Source organism: Bubalus bubalis, chromosome 5, assembly GCF_019923935.1.
Source record: "Bubalus bubalis isolate 160015118507 breed Murrah chromosome 5, NDDB_SH_1, whole genome shotgun sequence".
NCBI lineage: Eukaryota > Metazoa > Chordata > Mammalia > Artiodactyla > Bovidae > Bubalus > Bubalus bubalis.
Window position 1 is genome coordinate 12,376,395 of NC_059161.1, and position 15,528 is coordinate 12,391,922.

Genomic DNA, 15,528 nt, shown 5'->3' on the forward strand with positions numbered 1-15,528 from the left:
AGATTGATATAGAGGTTGGACTTTGTGATTCTAGGTAATAGGCCAAGAAACAGAGATCCTGAACTGTCAGGAATCTGCAAAAAGTGAAGATGGGGTCTCTCTGGGCTTCACTAAGGTTAAGTTCAATAAGATTTCTGTGAGGCAAGAGGATTCAGCAAATATCAGTGTTATACTCCATGTTAAGTTATATGCTATATTTAATAGAAGACTGCCAAAGAGAAAATTCGCTCTGCTTTTTTGTGACTAAAATGGTATCTGTTATCTCCAGTGACTGTACTCAAATCCTCTGAGTGGGCTTCAGTTCACCTCATGATATCTTCTGTTACATGCACATCTCTTTCTATAGACCCTGGTGGAAACCTGCTCTCTCAAGGATTTGAATGGACTTGGAAATTGGGAGAGTACCACTTTCAGGAGCATTCTTTATGGAGTGTGGGAACAGATGGATAAATTCATCCCCATGTGGATAGTTCTAAGATACATTGATATACTTTTTATAAACCCTCCTGCAAGAACAAGCCCCAGTTGTCCACAGAAGTGACCTCAAAAATTAGCTTTTCCCTTCTCCTTAACCTTCCCTCTTCCCTCTCTCCTTCTAAGAATTGCTCCTCAACTGGACTACCTGGATACAAGTCCTCATATCAGGATCTGCTTTTGTAGGGAACCCTAAAGATGACCAATGCTAAAATCTGTGCATATTTGAAAAGAAGACTATGGATGCTGCTCTCTGTTTTTCCATTCCTGGATATGTTTATGCCTTTGTGAATTCCAAAGGACTATTATTATTGCGTTTTATCCTTGAAATTATTCTTAAAGTAAGAATTTTTATTATCCCCATTGTACAGGTGCAGAAATTAAGGCTCAAAGGAAAGAAGTGAAAAAGTAACTTGCTCAGTGTTGCACAGATGTTGCCCACGTAGAACTAAAATTGGTTATTCCACAGTCATTCCACACATGGAATGCCTACCGTGTGCTATGTCCTGGGCTAGCCACTGGGCCTTGCTGTTCTTCTTTCCCCTGGGTCTCCTTTCCAGATCTCTGTAGGATCTCTCTTCTACTTGGGCTGATCTAGGCCTGATCCAGAAGAGAAAGGCACTCCCTCCAGCATCTGGAAGGACTGGTGGACAGGATACTAAGATTGCTTTCTTCTTGAAGTTGCTCTTGTCCCAGTGGCCCAGAGATATAGTTCCTTCATCCTTCACCTCAGGGGTATCTTTATGGACTTCATTTCACTCTTCACTCTCAGCCAAATGGCCCGGGACCAACAATTCTGAAAAAATTCCTCTTTGAAAAGTTTGCCTTGGTAGCTTTTCTTCCCTGATCGCTCTGCTTGGTAAGTTCTGAAAGGTTGTGATTGAAATTATTTTATAGGATTTATCTCAAGGCTGTATCGTCCATGATCTCTCCTCAGTGTTTTGAAGTGTGTTGACTCTTAGATAGGCCTTGAATGAATATGAAATTATTCTTCCCCCACAGACAGCAATGAATCAATTACAAATGGTCTGATTTCTGAAATGATCCCTAAGGCTGACATAAGAAAAGGATACTGATCAGGATCAATAATGCTGGACTATCAATCCACAAATTAATATGCATGCCTTGATTTAGAATTGGGAAATAAGAAGGATAAAATCAAGATCATTTAAACATCTGTATTGTTTTGCTGTGTATATTATAAAAGTATACTGCAAATGGCATTAGAAGTTTGCCTTATTTTCTACCCAACATGAAATAAAATAGCACACACAAAAAAACTGTCAAATGGACATTAATCTTAAAATATGCCTCTGCTATTAGCAGAGCAACTAAAACAGATTTTTGGTTTCAGGCTTCATAGCATTTAAGAGGGAAGTATTTTAAGCTGAAAGATGTCTTAAGCTAAAAGTCTTCATGGTACTTATTTCATTTATATAGAATTTTGAGAGTCTGAAACCCCACTTTCCTAAAGGATTAGTTTTCTTAATGAACATTTTCCAAAATTTATAGCTGCTTTTTTACAAAGTTCATATTTATTACTTTGTGTAAAGCTTTTTTTTTCCCCCACTAGCAAAGAACAAAACAACACCATAAAGAGCAAACACAAATTCTAGGGTTTATAAATTCTTTATGACTTAAATGTCTCATGTCATAATGTCATCATAGAGTACTTAGGGATTTTATGTGGTATGGAATTTTATATGGACTAGTAAAAGGAAATAAATTATCATAGGTTGTAATTTTTCATATATATCTATATATTTATAATCAAACTGTATTTGTATAATTATATATATATAGTACATATAGGTATATATAAAATTATGCACATATATACATGCACAGATGTCTTCCCCTGGATTCGCTTGAAAACTGAATATAACAAAAGGCTGTGGTGCTAATGCGTTTTTGGAAAGAGAACTCCAGGGTAAGGACTTCCTTGGTGGTCCAGTGGTTAAGAATCTGCCTTCCAATGCAAGTGATGCAGGTTCAAGTCCTGGTCAGGGAACTTAGATTCTCACATGCCTTGAGGCAGCTGAGCCCGTGCACCACAACTATTGAACTTGCACATGCCCACTAGACAGCCCGCATTCCACAGCCTTCAGAGCCCACGTGTTCTGGAGCTCATGCACCAAAGTTAAGACCCAGTGCAGCCCCAAATAAATGAATAAATAAATGTTTTTTAAAAAAAAAGAATTCCAAGTTAACAAGAGTGAAGAAAAGGGCAAGTGTGGCAGCGAACAATGGGAAGCACATCCAAGCTGACATGCTGTCATACTGACCACTGCTTCACAAAGAGCTGCAGTGAGATGTAGCCATGCCATCAGCTGGGCACCTGTTTGGCCGTGTGTGGTATGGCTTACCCAGATGGCACGGCAGAACCTTGTATCTCTAACAGCCCATCTCAGGGAAGAAGTGAGATGACATTTATCTACCTGCTCTCTTTCATCTTCTGTTTCTTGTTGGTCACAGTTGGACTCGTGAGAGTTGATTCACATACACTTAGAAAGTTCTGTCACCTGGTCCCTTCAGCAGCTTTGGGGAAGTCATCACACTCTATGCAATGCTTAGAGTGGAATTTTATATGGAATAGTAAAAGGAAATAAATTATCATAGGTCATAACGCCATCACACTCTATGCGTGCTTCTAGAAATGGTGAAAGGAACCAGGGGCTCCATATATTTTTGCTTGTTTGGCCTCAGGTATAAAATCACATATCAAACCCACAAGTAGCTCTCAGGGTCAGAAACTGGATGGAGGAAGTTGCTGAGGGCCTGGGAGTCAGGTGAGGTCAAGAGACTATAGATAGGAGGATGAAATGTGATAATATAATATCAGCTAGTCAATCTCAGATGCAGCAGTAGTAACAACATAATATATAATGCATCCTCAAATCTCTGCACTTAAAGAAAGAGAAAGAAGTATGTATAAGCTTGTACAGAATACAATATAAAAATATGCCAAACTTTGGAATGGGTGTTTATATTTCCTGAGATCCAAGTTAAAAATCTGAAAACAGAGTAATGAAGATTTATTTGGGAGACTTGGCTTAGGAAGCTAAAGAAAACCATCTTTATCTGTCATCCTCTCTTTCACCCCTTGGATTAACTACTTGCAGTAAAAATTTGTCTTGAAATAGACAGGATAGTCTTCCAAACAATGCCAAGAATTGGATGCCTAGTAAGAGCTATCTCACAGAGAAGAAGAAATAGATCTTTGGATTTTAAACAGCTTCCCCCTAGGCTGCCTGTAAACAAAAAGAGGTAGGAAGCCAACAATACAAGTGGAGAAGTTGAATCAATAAACCTGAAATTCAAAAAATGGCAGTGTGAGTAACAATCTTTCAGATAAACAAGGCTGAGAATTATAAGTGCTTAATTTATATGTATTTTCTAGGTACTGTAGGAAGAGATCTATATAGGAAAACATATGTTCTAGAAATCAACAAGATGAGGGTTCAGAATATTAGACTAATACTCTTATAAACAGAAAGTCATTATGTAGTAAAGTGTCACGAGCAAGTTGATTTTAAAAATACCTAAGGGGCAGGTTTGGTCTCTATATGTGTGCGCAGTGCATACCCAGATCTACCACAGTGGATGTCTTGGCAAGGGTTTCTTTATACTGTGGCACTCGGGCACCTAGGGCTTTGGGGTCTGTGTGTAACTGCCTAGCTAGCAGCTAGGGACACTGCCCTCCCTACCCCCTCCTCAGCTTGCTCAGCTCCCCTCTTGCAGCCCAGCAGAGAGACAGTTCGGCAAGGGATGGAGCAGGCACACTGAGGTGCTAAAGCCACACTCCCTGCCCGGGTCAATCTGACCGGCATCCCATGCCAGCACTTGGCAGCTGAGCAGGTCAGTGTGGAGGACGTGCAGGCAGTCTTGGAAGCCTATGAGAGCAAACCCCGCTGAGTGGGCAGTGTGTGCCAAGTTAGACCAGTACAAGTGTACCTGAAACCTGGAGAATCAGGAAATGGAAAATTTAATCTCATGATTCTATGGGTGAAAGACATGGCAACAGTATCCATGATCACACCGATTCCCACGGCTTTCTGAATATGCTGCAGGGAAATCCAAAAGAGACATTATTCTTCAAACTTCAATTCAAGAAGTTTGAACGAATCTTGAGGGAAAACCAGTGTGCCTACATCAACGATTCCATTGGCTTACATCGAGTACAGAATATCAGCCAAATAGAACCTGCCCTAAGCCTTCACTTAAACAGTTCACCTCACTGACTCAATGGACATGAGTTTGGGTGAACTCCGGGAGTTGGTGATGGACAGGGAGGCCTGGTGTGCTGCAATTCATGGGGTCGCAAAGAGTCGGACATGACTGAGTGACTGAACTGAACTGATGCCTTTGATCAAAGAACAGGATGTAAAACCAGTCACCCTGACATACCATAGCAACTCTGGAATCAGGACTCCACTTACAACTTCAGAATCACTGGAGGACAACTAAGGAACACCAAACCCTCAGAGATCTTACTTTAAGATCCAGGTAAAGTTTTGCCTTGGAAAAGGTCTCCCACCATTTGCTGTCCAGTAATACTACTCCTTGGAAGGAAAGTTATGACCAACCTAGATAGCATATTCAAAAACAGAGACAATACTTTGCCAACAAAGGTCTGTCTAGTCAAGGCTATGGTTTTTTCCAGTGGTCATGTGTGGATGTGAGAGTTGGACTGTGAAGAAAGCTGAGTGCCGAAGAATTGATGCTTTTGAACTGTGGTGTTGGAGAAGACTCTTGAGAGTCCCTTGGACTGCAAGGAGATCCAACCAGTCCATTCTAAAGGAGATCAGTCCTGGGTGTTCTTTGGAAGGACTGATGCTAAAGCTGAAACTCCAGTACTTTGGCCACCTCATGCGAAGAGTTGACTCATTAGAAAAGACTCTGATGCTGGGAGGGGTTGGGGGCAGGAGGAGAAGGGGACGACAGAGGATGAGATGGCTGGATGGCATCACCTACTCGATGAACAAGAGTTTGGGTGAACTCCAGGAGTTGGTGATGGACAGGCAGGCCTGGCGTGCTGCAATTCATGGGGTCGCAAAGAGTTGGACACAACTGAGCGACTGAACTGAACTGAACTGAATATACTTTACAAGGCCAATGCTTAGATCATTAATACTGTAAAGCAGATGTTAATTATAAGGCATTAAGTAAGCAAATAGTGTCCTAAGCTACTATAGAAGAAACAAATCCCACTAAGGATAAAAAGGCTTGTGATTTTAGAATACTAAATCAGGTGCAACACTGCTTTTACTCAAAACCCACTGGAACCATACTGTGAATGTCAATGAAGGTTTTCATAGTTTTGGGAAACACTTTCTCTGAAATAAATAAATAAATAAATGTAATACAAGACATCAAACCACCTGTCTAGTTACTTGAAGGACTAAATGTAGATGTCTTCAATATACTTTGTATGTTGTTAATATTTGAAGAGAATTCTTTACATCTGTGCATTTTAGTTTTCCAATATTATTTTACAAATACCTGTTCTTTAAATAATAGAGTATTGTAGATAGAGAAACTTAAGGCACATTGCCATTTGGTAATGAAATGAAGGGCAAACTATTTAGAAAAGTACATGTACCCAAACCCACAACAAACCAAAATTAGAAACTCATGTCTATTTTGTGTCCAGTGGTCAAACTTTGTACTGCTGCCAGAATTGCCAAATAATTTTAATAAAATGGATTTAAACATAAAAAAATAAAAATAAGGGGCAATTAACTTTGGGGTGGGAGAAGGCAATGGCACCCCACTCCAGTACTCTTGCTTGGAAAATCCCATGGATGGAGGAACCTGGTGGGCTACAGTCCATGGGGTCGCTAAGAGTTGGACACGACTGAGCGACTTCACTTTCACTTTTCACTTTCATGCACTGGAGAAGGAAATGGCAACCCACTCCAGTGTTCTTGCCTGGAGAATCCTAGGAATGAGGGAGCCTCATGGGCTGCCGTCTATGGGGTCACACAGAGTTGGACACGATTGAAGTGACTTAGCAGCAACTTTGGGGTGGGATTCTAGAAGTACCCATTAGAATTCTAGATAAAGAACACAAAAATGCAAACTCTTGAAATGCAAAAGCTTTCAGGAGATAAAAAATATCTTTGTGGTGGTTGGTGGTGTTTTTGCTAAATCGTGTCTAAGTCTTGCGACCCCACAGAATGTAGCCTGCCACGTTCCTCTGACCATGGGATTTCCCAGACAAGAATACTGGAGTGGGTTGCCATTTCCTTCTCTAGGGGATCTTCCTGACCCAGGAATTGAACCTGCATCTCCTGCATTGCAGGTGGATTCTTTACCACTGAGCCACCAGGGAAAGCCAAAAATATCTTTAGGAACCTCTTAATTATGTGTTTGATACTCTAGGAAGATCTCACAGTTTTTACATTATTTATATTCTGGTGGCAAATCACTTATAATTTGTTAATGTTAAATATATATATATATATATATATATATATATATATATATATATATATTCCATTTCTATGGAGCAATCTCTAACAGATTGCTCCATAGAAATGAAACCTCTACATCTGGAGTTTCAGACCTGTAGGCAAATCATGCCTACTGATGTTTTTCAAAATATTTTCAAAATTAGGAAAAATTATTGTAAAATTTTACTATCTGGCCATACTAAGTGCTCAATCGTTCACAGCTGATACTGGCTGGAGATGAGTGTAGCAAGTGTGCCCTTGACACTGGTGCTCTTCTGTTACCTCATTTTCATGACTATTCTGTTGAATAAACTTCATTGTCTCCTGTAGATGATCACATCTGTAACTGTTCTCCTCCTCAAACAACCACCTTGAAGGAAATTAATCCAGAGAGATTTCCCCCGAGTGTTCATCTTTGTAACTGTTCGTGCTTGCTAGCTTGGTTCCGCATGGTTGGTGGCTTCCTCTGGCTCTCGTGCGTTCCTCGTTGCCATCTCTGGCCGTCCCTCCAACTTCGTCTCTCTCAGGCGCCATTTTGGGGCGGTGCCTGTGCATTCTTAGTGCACTTTCCACCCACTTCAGTTTGGGATTTGGTTTTCATCCTCTCTCGGTACTGAAAGCTATTCTAGTCTCACAGGTTGATGCATCCCAATGTTGAGTGTGTGTGCTCAGTCACTCAGTCGTGTCCAACACTTTGCAACCCTGTAGACTACTGTTCATGGGATTGTCCTGGCAAGAATACTTGAGTGGGTTGCCATTTCCTCCTCTGGTGGATCTTGCAGATCCAAGGATCGAACCCACATCTCCTGAGGTTCGTCCATTGGCAAGCAGAGCCTTTACCTCTGAGGCACCTAGAAAGCCGAAATTGTTGTGGATTCATCCAAGTGACTGAATATGACTGACTTCTTATTTTCGGTATGCCTGTGGTAGAGAGGTTGTATGAATGGCCCCAGCTTTCCATGCCTCTGTATCCACATCTTTTGGTACTGAATCTCTGCCACCTCCAAAAACACACACTGACTCTGGGCTCGGCAAGTTGACCCAAATAGAGACGTTAAAATGCACTTGTACATTTACACTTCCTCTCTTGTTTTGATTGACTGGAAAACATATTTAAGCTGGCCAGAGAGTTCCTGAGCTCACGTATTGAAGGGTTATGAAAAACAGGTACAAGTGAAGACACAAGAGTTCAGTTTTCCCAGCTATTGAGTTATATGAGTCTATTCTATATCAGCTTGCAGAGAGCTAACCTCCCAAACATAATAAAGATCACAGAGTCACCTACTTGACATGCAGCTGTTGCCCAGATATGACCAGAATTATCATGCTGACCTGTAAAATAGTCAACAGTAACAAATGTTTATTATTTTAAGCCATTGACTTTTGGAGTAGATGTGTTACATAGCAATGACTAACTGATACAGTGGCCCAGTTAGTGAGATGTGGGTTGTACTTACCATATAGTCTTCTCAAGGAAACGAACCTATAGGAAGAGCTTGGGCAGCTATACATGTAACAAAACGCCAGGAAAATATTCTTATAATATTTTGAAGTTCTCAGAAGTAAAATAATTTAATTGAAGGGTTCCTTTTGGGTAGGTTGTTTTCATTTGGGAGAATGTGAACATGTCTCATCTAAAAATTGAACATGTTCTGGGGACATTCAAACCCAATGTTTGTGTTGCAAATGGCGTTCCAAACCCATTTCCACATAGGTACGGGGATCATGGGCTGGCATACAGAAAATATTTCAAAACAAAAAATTGCATTCACTGTTACTTTGAGGTCTCTATGCAGAAATGTGATTGAAAATAAATGCATCAGTGACCTCAGAAGGTTTGGCAGTGCGTTTTAGATGCTTATCGGAGCCACACAAGTTAGGAATCTGGGATGGAAATCTCCTAAGAATAACCATTCTCATGAAATTTCCAATCCCTCTTTTTTTTTTTTTTTTTGGCAGAATTTAAAATTCCATGCAAATGGCTCATGTCGCAAGACTTCTGTGTGGTGCTGGCCAGCACCAGGCAGAAGGGTGGCCCAGCAACAGAAAACCAAACCAGTGTGGCTGCATGTTTTCACGCCTTTGAAAAGGTTTGGGTTTGGCTCAAACCAAGAAAGAGCATTTGAGGTTTTTATTTTGTGCCAATTCCTTCAAATACCATTCACCTGAATCACGGAACTTTGTGCATCAGGAGGAAACAAACCATCAACCATCATTAACCACTTGCTTATCTCTCAATCCCACATTAACCAACCATTCTTCACTCCCAACACGACTTTCACCAGTAGCTTTCACCCTCTCCATCCTTGGGTCACTTCATCAGCCTGCTCATTTGCAAATATATAAGGTCAGCAAATGTTCATGACTTAGGACTTTTTCATCCACTGGTCTAATTCTAAGATGCTAATTTAAAGAAATCTTAACTTCTAGACTCTAAAACCATTTACAGCTCTGAATTACGTGACATCTAATAATACGGTAATATTTGGATTTGAAATGCAGAAATTCTTTCCCACAAAGTTAAAACAGGATAAGGATAATCTGATTAGTTTATTTTTCAAGTTGCCAGTGACTGGGTACTTCATCAGATTGTAGCATGAGATGGTACTAATGAAGCAAAGGTCAGGGGTTCACGTCTCTGTCTGGTCCAGTTAGCGTTATTATTTTTCACCTTCCCTTTCCATTCCCCTCTCTCTCAGCCAAGTCTCCTACCAGTTAGTGCAACTGTGCAAAGAGATGTCCAGAAAAGAGAGCATGGAAAGGATTCAGTGGCAACTCACTCAGTTCTGAATGAAGTCAGGTTATGTGCTCTTGCCGCTTATGTATACACGTAAGTTTGTGCCTGGCGAGGGTTGTTTTGGTATATGCAGATATAAATATGTGTCTGCCCAGCTTCTCTCACCCCCACATGATTTGAAAAGTGTGCATTGTTTTAGTCAGATGGAAAGATTAGGTTACCTGAATACTGGTATTTAATGTACATGATCACATTTATTATCATATCAAAACCAGATGTTTAAAATTTGGGCTAGAAATTCCCTAACACGGGTTGTATTACCTCAGGGTCACCGTAGCGCCTTATGCTCACTGCTCAGCTGTATTTTGTTATGGCTCTAATACAGCAGTAATGTGTTTCCACAAGTCTTAGTCTGGTATTAGATGACATGGGGGCTAATGTTGGTGGGTTGAGCAGACTGGTAGGGGGTTATACAAACCAGAGCAATTTGCTTTCCCAACAATAAGAAAATATGTGAAGAATTATTGTTAATGGTCAACGCCCCCCCATCTCTCTCTCTCACTCTGGCTTTGGCTTGCTCTCTCTCCTCACCTCTCCTCTTCTCTCCTCTCTCTCACTCTGGCTTTCATTTTTTATCTTTGGTTGCTTTATTTAAAATTTGTTGTTGTCATTTTTATTGTCTCCAAATGCCCCTCAAACTTACTCCAGAAACAGGAGCTGCCTCTAATTACTAACTTTCTTATCTCTGCAAAAGCTATTGGAAACCTTCCTCTTATTTGCCTGGCTTGCATTGCTTCTGTACTGATCAAATTCAAACAAGCAAGCTCAGAAAAGTGATAGCATTCTTGATTTAAGAAATTATAATCAGCACAATTTAGATAAGGGTTTTTTTAAAAAAAGAAATAAAAGCCCATGTGGAACCAAGCCAACGATTCATCTGTTTGCATTAATAGGTTCCAGCTATGGTACTACAGGCACGGAAAGCCTGCTCACCACTGCACTTAGCAAGCACATGAGCTTAAAAATAAACTTTGACAATGTAGATCTCTTTGTCCTTTTAGGAATGGAAAACATTATGTACTTCAAAGCATACTAAGCCCGATTTTAAAATATAGTTGGGATATTATTACTGTGGCAGTTGGGAGTGTCTTTAGGCTGCACACAGTACCCGATGCTTTGGGTGCAGTAGTACTTGAGCCACAGACTAATGCGAGTAAATGACTCTGGCAATTTGGATATGCTCATTCATAAGGAAGAAACTTCTGCCTTTTAAGTTCTCTGGGACAACTGTGATATAGTTCCTCCTTTCAATGAGGGAATTTCTTCCTGAACCAAACCGCAAAAACAGTGTTTGAGTAGCACATTTTCACTTGCATACAGCAGCGTTTGTTCACTTTTGAGTGTTTCTGGACAGGAAATCGATCTACAGGGTAACATTCACACACAAAAAGGAAGCAGTATGGGACGATGTCTTGTTAGTACAAGTGACTCTGTTTGGGAAATTACGGACAAGAAACCTTGGAGGAAGAACGGCGTTAAAGATCAAAAGCATGATGACTCCTGATGAAAACATCCCCAAATGATGAACCCACGAGCAAAAAGGAACTTCTGCTGTAAGTATTTTTGTGATAATCAAGTATCTAAATATTTTCAAAATTTCTAGAGTATGCGGAGTTAGATTTCCAAGCAAGTACTTGATGTAAGGAGTCTTCATTATAGTCAAGTCTATAATTAAACTCATTGGGTGATTCCAACAGAGGATTAGTTACTGGAATTTTTTCCATGACCTTGCAACGCAAATAAATTGCAAGTTGACATGGGCATGTTTTATACAATAGGCATGTAATATCAGGCTTTCAGTGTGTAATGTATTACTCTGCAATGTAAAATTGATCAATATTTGTATCTATAAATCCCCTGATGTTTGGATTCCAGTTATTTAAATGATATTTACTTTGGTTTCATGTTATGTTTAATCCTGCAATTGTGTTTTTTCATAAATAGTTTGACACATTATTTGTAATTTGCTTAGAGAGAATATTAGTTCTTTCCTTAGTGAATCTTATTTATATACAGTAGGGGGAAGAGGTGTGTTAGAATTTTGAAAATGGGGAAGAAGAGGTATGATAGTTTTAAACTTGAGAACTAAGGCATTTTAAAATATTTACATTTCCATAATATATTGGTAAGTAATTCTGAAAATCATTTAGATTTCTCTGTATAAGACTTCTAACTCCATATGAATATTGTTATGGTCTTGGAAATGTGAGTCAAGCTCATCAGTAGCATAATTATTAAATAGAGCTAAGTCCATATTTAGTGCCTGGCACAGAGTACATACTTGCTAGTTGTTGCATGTTGAGTATAGGCTGATGTTGGATAATAGAACAAGTATCCTCATTGTACAATAGTCATTTCATATCGGGATTTCACTTTATGAACTTACCCATGAATGTGTGATTAAATTGCATAACAAAGAACTGTAGAATAATGGTGTTACATTGTTTTGCTGTTTTCAATAAGGAATTGCTTTAAAAATCAAATTTTGAATGGATTTCTATTCCTGGTTGTTTGTGTAACATTGTTTATCTGAAGGGGTATCATAATGCTTCTGGAGCAATTCAGTATATAAAATACCAGTTTCGTTCCCATTAGTATGTGATTTCCAGGAGCTAGTTTGTGGTATTGAGACTTGGAATTAGCAATTTTGGAGCCCCCTCTGCTGAGGATTAATGGGTAGGTCAGGACAATGGCCAAATCCTCAAATGGGGAGATGTGTAAGGCACATGAAAATAAACTGAGAGATGAGTAGATGAAGAGATTCTTGGAGTCAAGCCAAGTGTTTCTGGAATGAAAGAAGAGAAGCAGAAAATATGGAGAAAGCCATAGAGTGGGAGAGAGCTGGAGAGGTAATGGAAACTCATTATAGATGCCATCTCTGTCTCATATAATCCCAGATAACACTGTTCTAGGACCTCAATTTTTTCCTAGGTCACTTGCTATAGATACTTATCACACTAAACACATGTCCTTCTACTACCACAAGTAGGAAATAAGAATGCTATTCGCATGATTTTTTTGCATCTTATTAGAAGTGATGGGAACCTTTGAGTAGGAGATGATGGAAGCTGTAACTAAGCAACAACTGTCATCAAGGTAAAAGACTTTTGAATAATCATATATAACATTTTAGATAAGCTTATATTATCCCAATAACTGTTCGGTTTAGTTTCCTACTTTCTATGTATTTTATAAGTAATTTATCCAGGCATATCTATCAGAATGTAACTATAATTAGAACAATATACTCTATAGGAATCATTTAGAAGTTCTTTTAAGAATTAAAGGGTTAGATGATAGGCTGATATTGCCTGCATGAGCACTTTTTCACATTAAATTCATCGTGATTTATTAGGCAGGATTCTGAGACCTCAGTCAAGAAATGATACAACATTGGAGGCGTCTTAAGCCTTCATTTTTAAGGAACAGAAAGGGATCTGATTATAATCTGAAAGCCAGTGTATGGTAGACTGATTTTGAGGATTATCTTCAAAAGGAAAATGTAGGTTTAGGATGTGTCTCTCCCCCTGCCCCTGCCAGTACTGATCAGAATGTAGTTATTGATAACAAATAATAATTTGAATTTTTATGGCATAGTGTAATCTTTCCTAGTTAGTTGTTTGACACCAGAAATATCTATTGCCGAACAGTTTAAGATTTGCTGTATTAGGAGGAATAAACTCCTTGCCACTCCTACTGCTGGTAGATGAGGAGGTTTAACGTGGAGGGAAAAGAAAACATTTTGTTTTGTTTTGTTTTGGCTTTTAATTTTATTTTATTTTATTTTTAAACTTTACATAATTGTATTAGTTTTGCCAAATATCAAAATGAATCCGCCACAGGTATACATGTGTTCCCCATCCTGAACCCTCCTCCCTCCTCCCTCCCCATACCATCCCTCTGGGTCGTCCCAGTGCACTAGCCCCAAGCATCCAGTATCGTGCATCGAACCTGGACTGGCAACTCGTTTCATACATGATATTTTACATGTTTCAATGCCATTCTCCCAAATCTTCCCACCCTCTCCCTCTCCCACAGAGGCCATAAGACTGTTCTATATATCAGTGTCTCTTTTGCTGTCTCGTACACAGGGTTATTGTTACCATCTTTCTAAATTCCATATATATGTGTTAGTATACTGTATTGGTGTTTTTCTTTCTGGCTTACTTCACTCTGTATAATAGGCTCCAGTTTCATCCACCTCATTAGAACTGATTCAAATGTATTCTTTTTAATGGCTGAGTAATACTCCATTGTATATATGTACCATAGCTTTCTTATCCATTCATCTGCTGATGGACATCTAGGTTGACATTTTGAATCAGACAAATGTGCATTGAAATTCCAAATTTCTCATTTATAAACTGTGTGACCTTGAGCAAATTACATAAACTCTAAATGTCTGGTTTCCCATACAAAAAATGGGGTTAATAATTATTCCCTTTTAGATTTATTGTAAAGATTAAGTGAGATAATTTATGTCAACTGCTTGGCCTGGTAAGATGGTTAAACTACATGAGCTTTGGAGACCATTCTAGTTTTCTCATTCTAGTAATTCTGGACATTTGCCTGCGTGATGCAAAGTTGCTTCAGTCGAGTTCCGACTCTGTGCAATCCTATGACCTGCAGCCTGCCAGGTTCCTCTGGTCTGTAGGATTCTCCAGGCAAGAATACTGGAGTGGATTGCCATGCGCTCCTCCAGGAGATCTTCCCCATCCAGGGATGGAACCAGTCTCTCTTACATCTTCTGCATTGGCAGGCAGGATCTTTACCACTAGTGCTACCTGGGACGCGTTCTGCTCTGCTAAGTCACTTCAGTCATGTTCGATTCTGTGTGACCCCATAGACAGCAGCCCACCAGGCTCCCCTGTCCCTGGGATTCTCCAGGCAAGAACACTGGAGTGAGTTGCCATTTCCTTCTCCAATGCATGAAAGGGAAAAGTGAAAATGAAGTCGCTCAGTCGTGTCCAACTCTTAGCGACCCCATGGACTGCAGCCTACCGAGCTCCTCCTTCCATAGGACACCTTAGATTTTTAAAATAACCTAAATTCCTTGCTTGCGTTAAAATGCTATTCGAAGATGCAACACAGTAGAAATATCTATTCTCCACCTAGTGGGCTCCTCATTAAAAAAATTGTAAAGCAAAGCTATTACAAGTGTAGTAAAAGAATAAGGCAATCAGAATGTATGATTTGAAAGTAAAAAAGGGTTTTTGTGATGTTTTTGATGTGTTCAGTTCAGTTCAGTCGTGCAGTTGTGTCTGACTGTTTGCAACCCCATGGACTGCAGCACGCCAGACTTTCCTGTCCATCACCAACTCCCAGACTTTACTCAGACTTATGTCCATCGAACTGGTAATGCCATCCAACCATCTCATCCTCTGTCATCCCCTTCTCATCCCGCCTTCAATCTTTCCCAGCATCAGGGTCTTTTCAAATGAGTCAGTTCTTTGCATCAGGTGGCCAAAGTATTAGAGTTTCTGCTTCAGCATCAGTCCTTCCAATGAATATTCAGGACTGATTTTGAGGTGTTAGGTGGTCTAAATTAATTTGAAAGACTGTTCTACAGTCTTCAGTGACTAAGATACTGTAAACACCGGGTTGGCCTTGGCTAATGAATTTCCTCTTTCCTGTTTTTAACCACTTTAGGAAACCCACCATAGCCAACAAGGTCATTCTCAGGAGAAACGGTTTTGGAGAGTTTAAGGACATAAAATGTTCATCTTCAAAACTTTTCCTATGACATCTTCCTATGGTGTCTACAAAAGTCCAGGTTTTAAGGGGATGGTATATTTTGATGAT

The 15,528-nt window shown here is 39.7% G+C and overlaps 1 protein-coding gene and 1 pseudogene across 1 annotated transcript in view; both read left to right on the forward strand.

Moving 5' to 3' along the window:
- The first annotated feature begins 3,231 nt into the window (after nt 1-3,231).
- On the forward strand, nt 3,232-4,941 carry LOC112585006 (annotated as a pseudogene).
- A 5,700-nt stretch (nt 4,942-10,641) lies between these two features.
- Nucleotides 10,642-15,528, forward strand: part of KCNK2 (potassium two pore domain channel subfamily K member 2) — a 229,851-nt gene continuing 224,964 nt past the window's right edge. Inside the window, exon 1 of the mRNA XM_045165653.1 lies at nt 10,642-11,279. Within this exon, the coding sequence (XP_045021588.1) occupies nt 11,246-11,279 (34 nt within the window). The 5' untranslated portion in view covers nt 10,642-11,245. The remainder of the gene's footprint in view (nt 11,280-15,528) is intronic.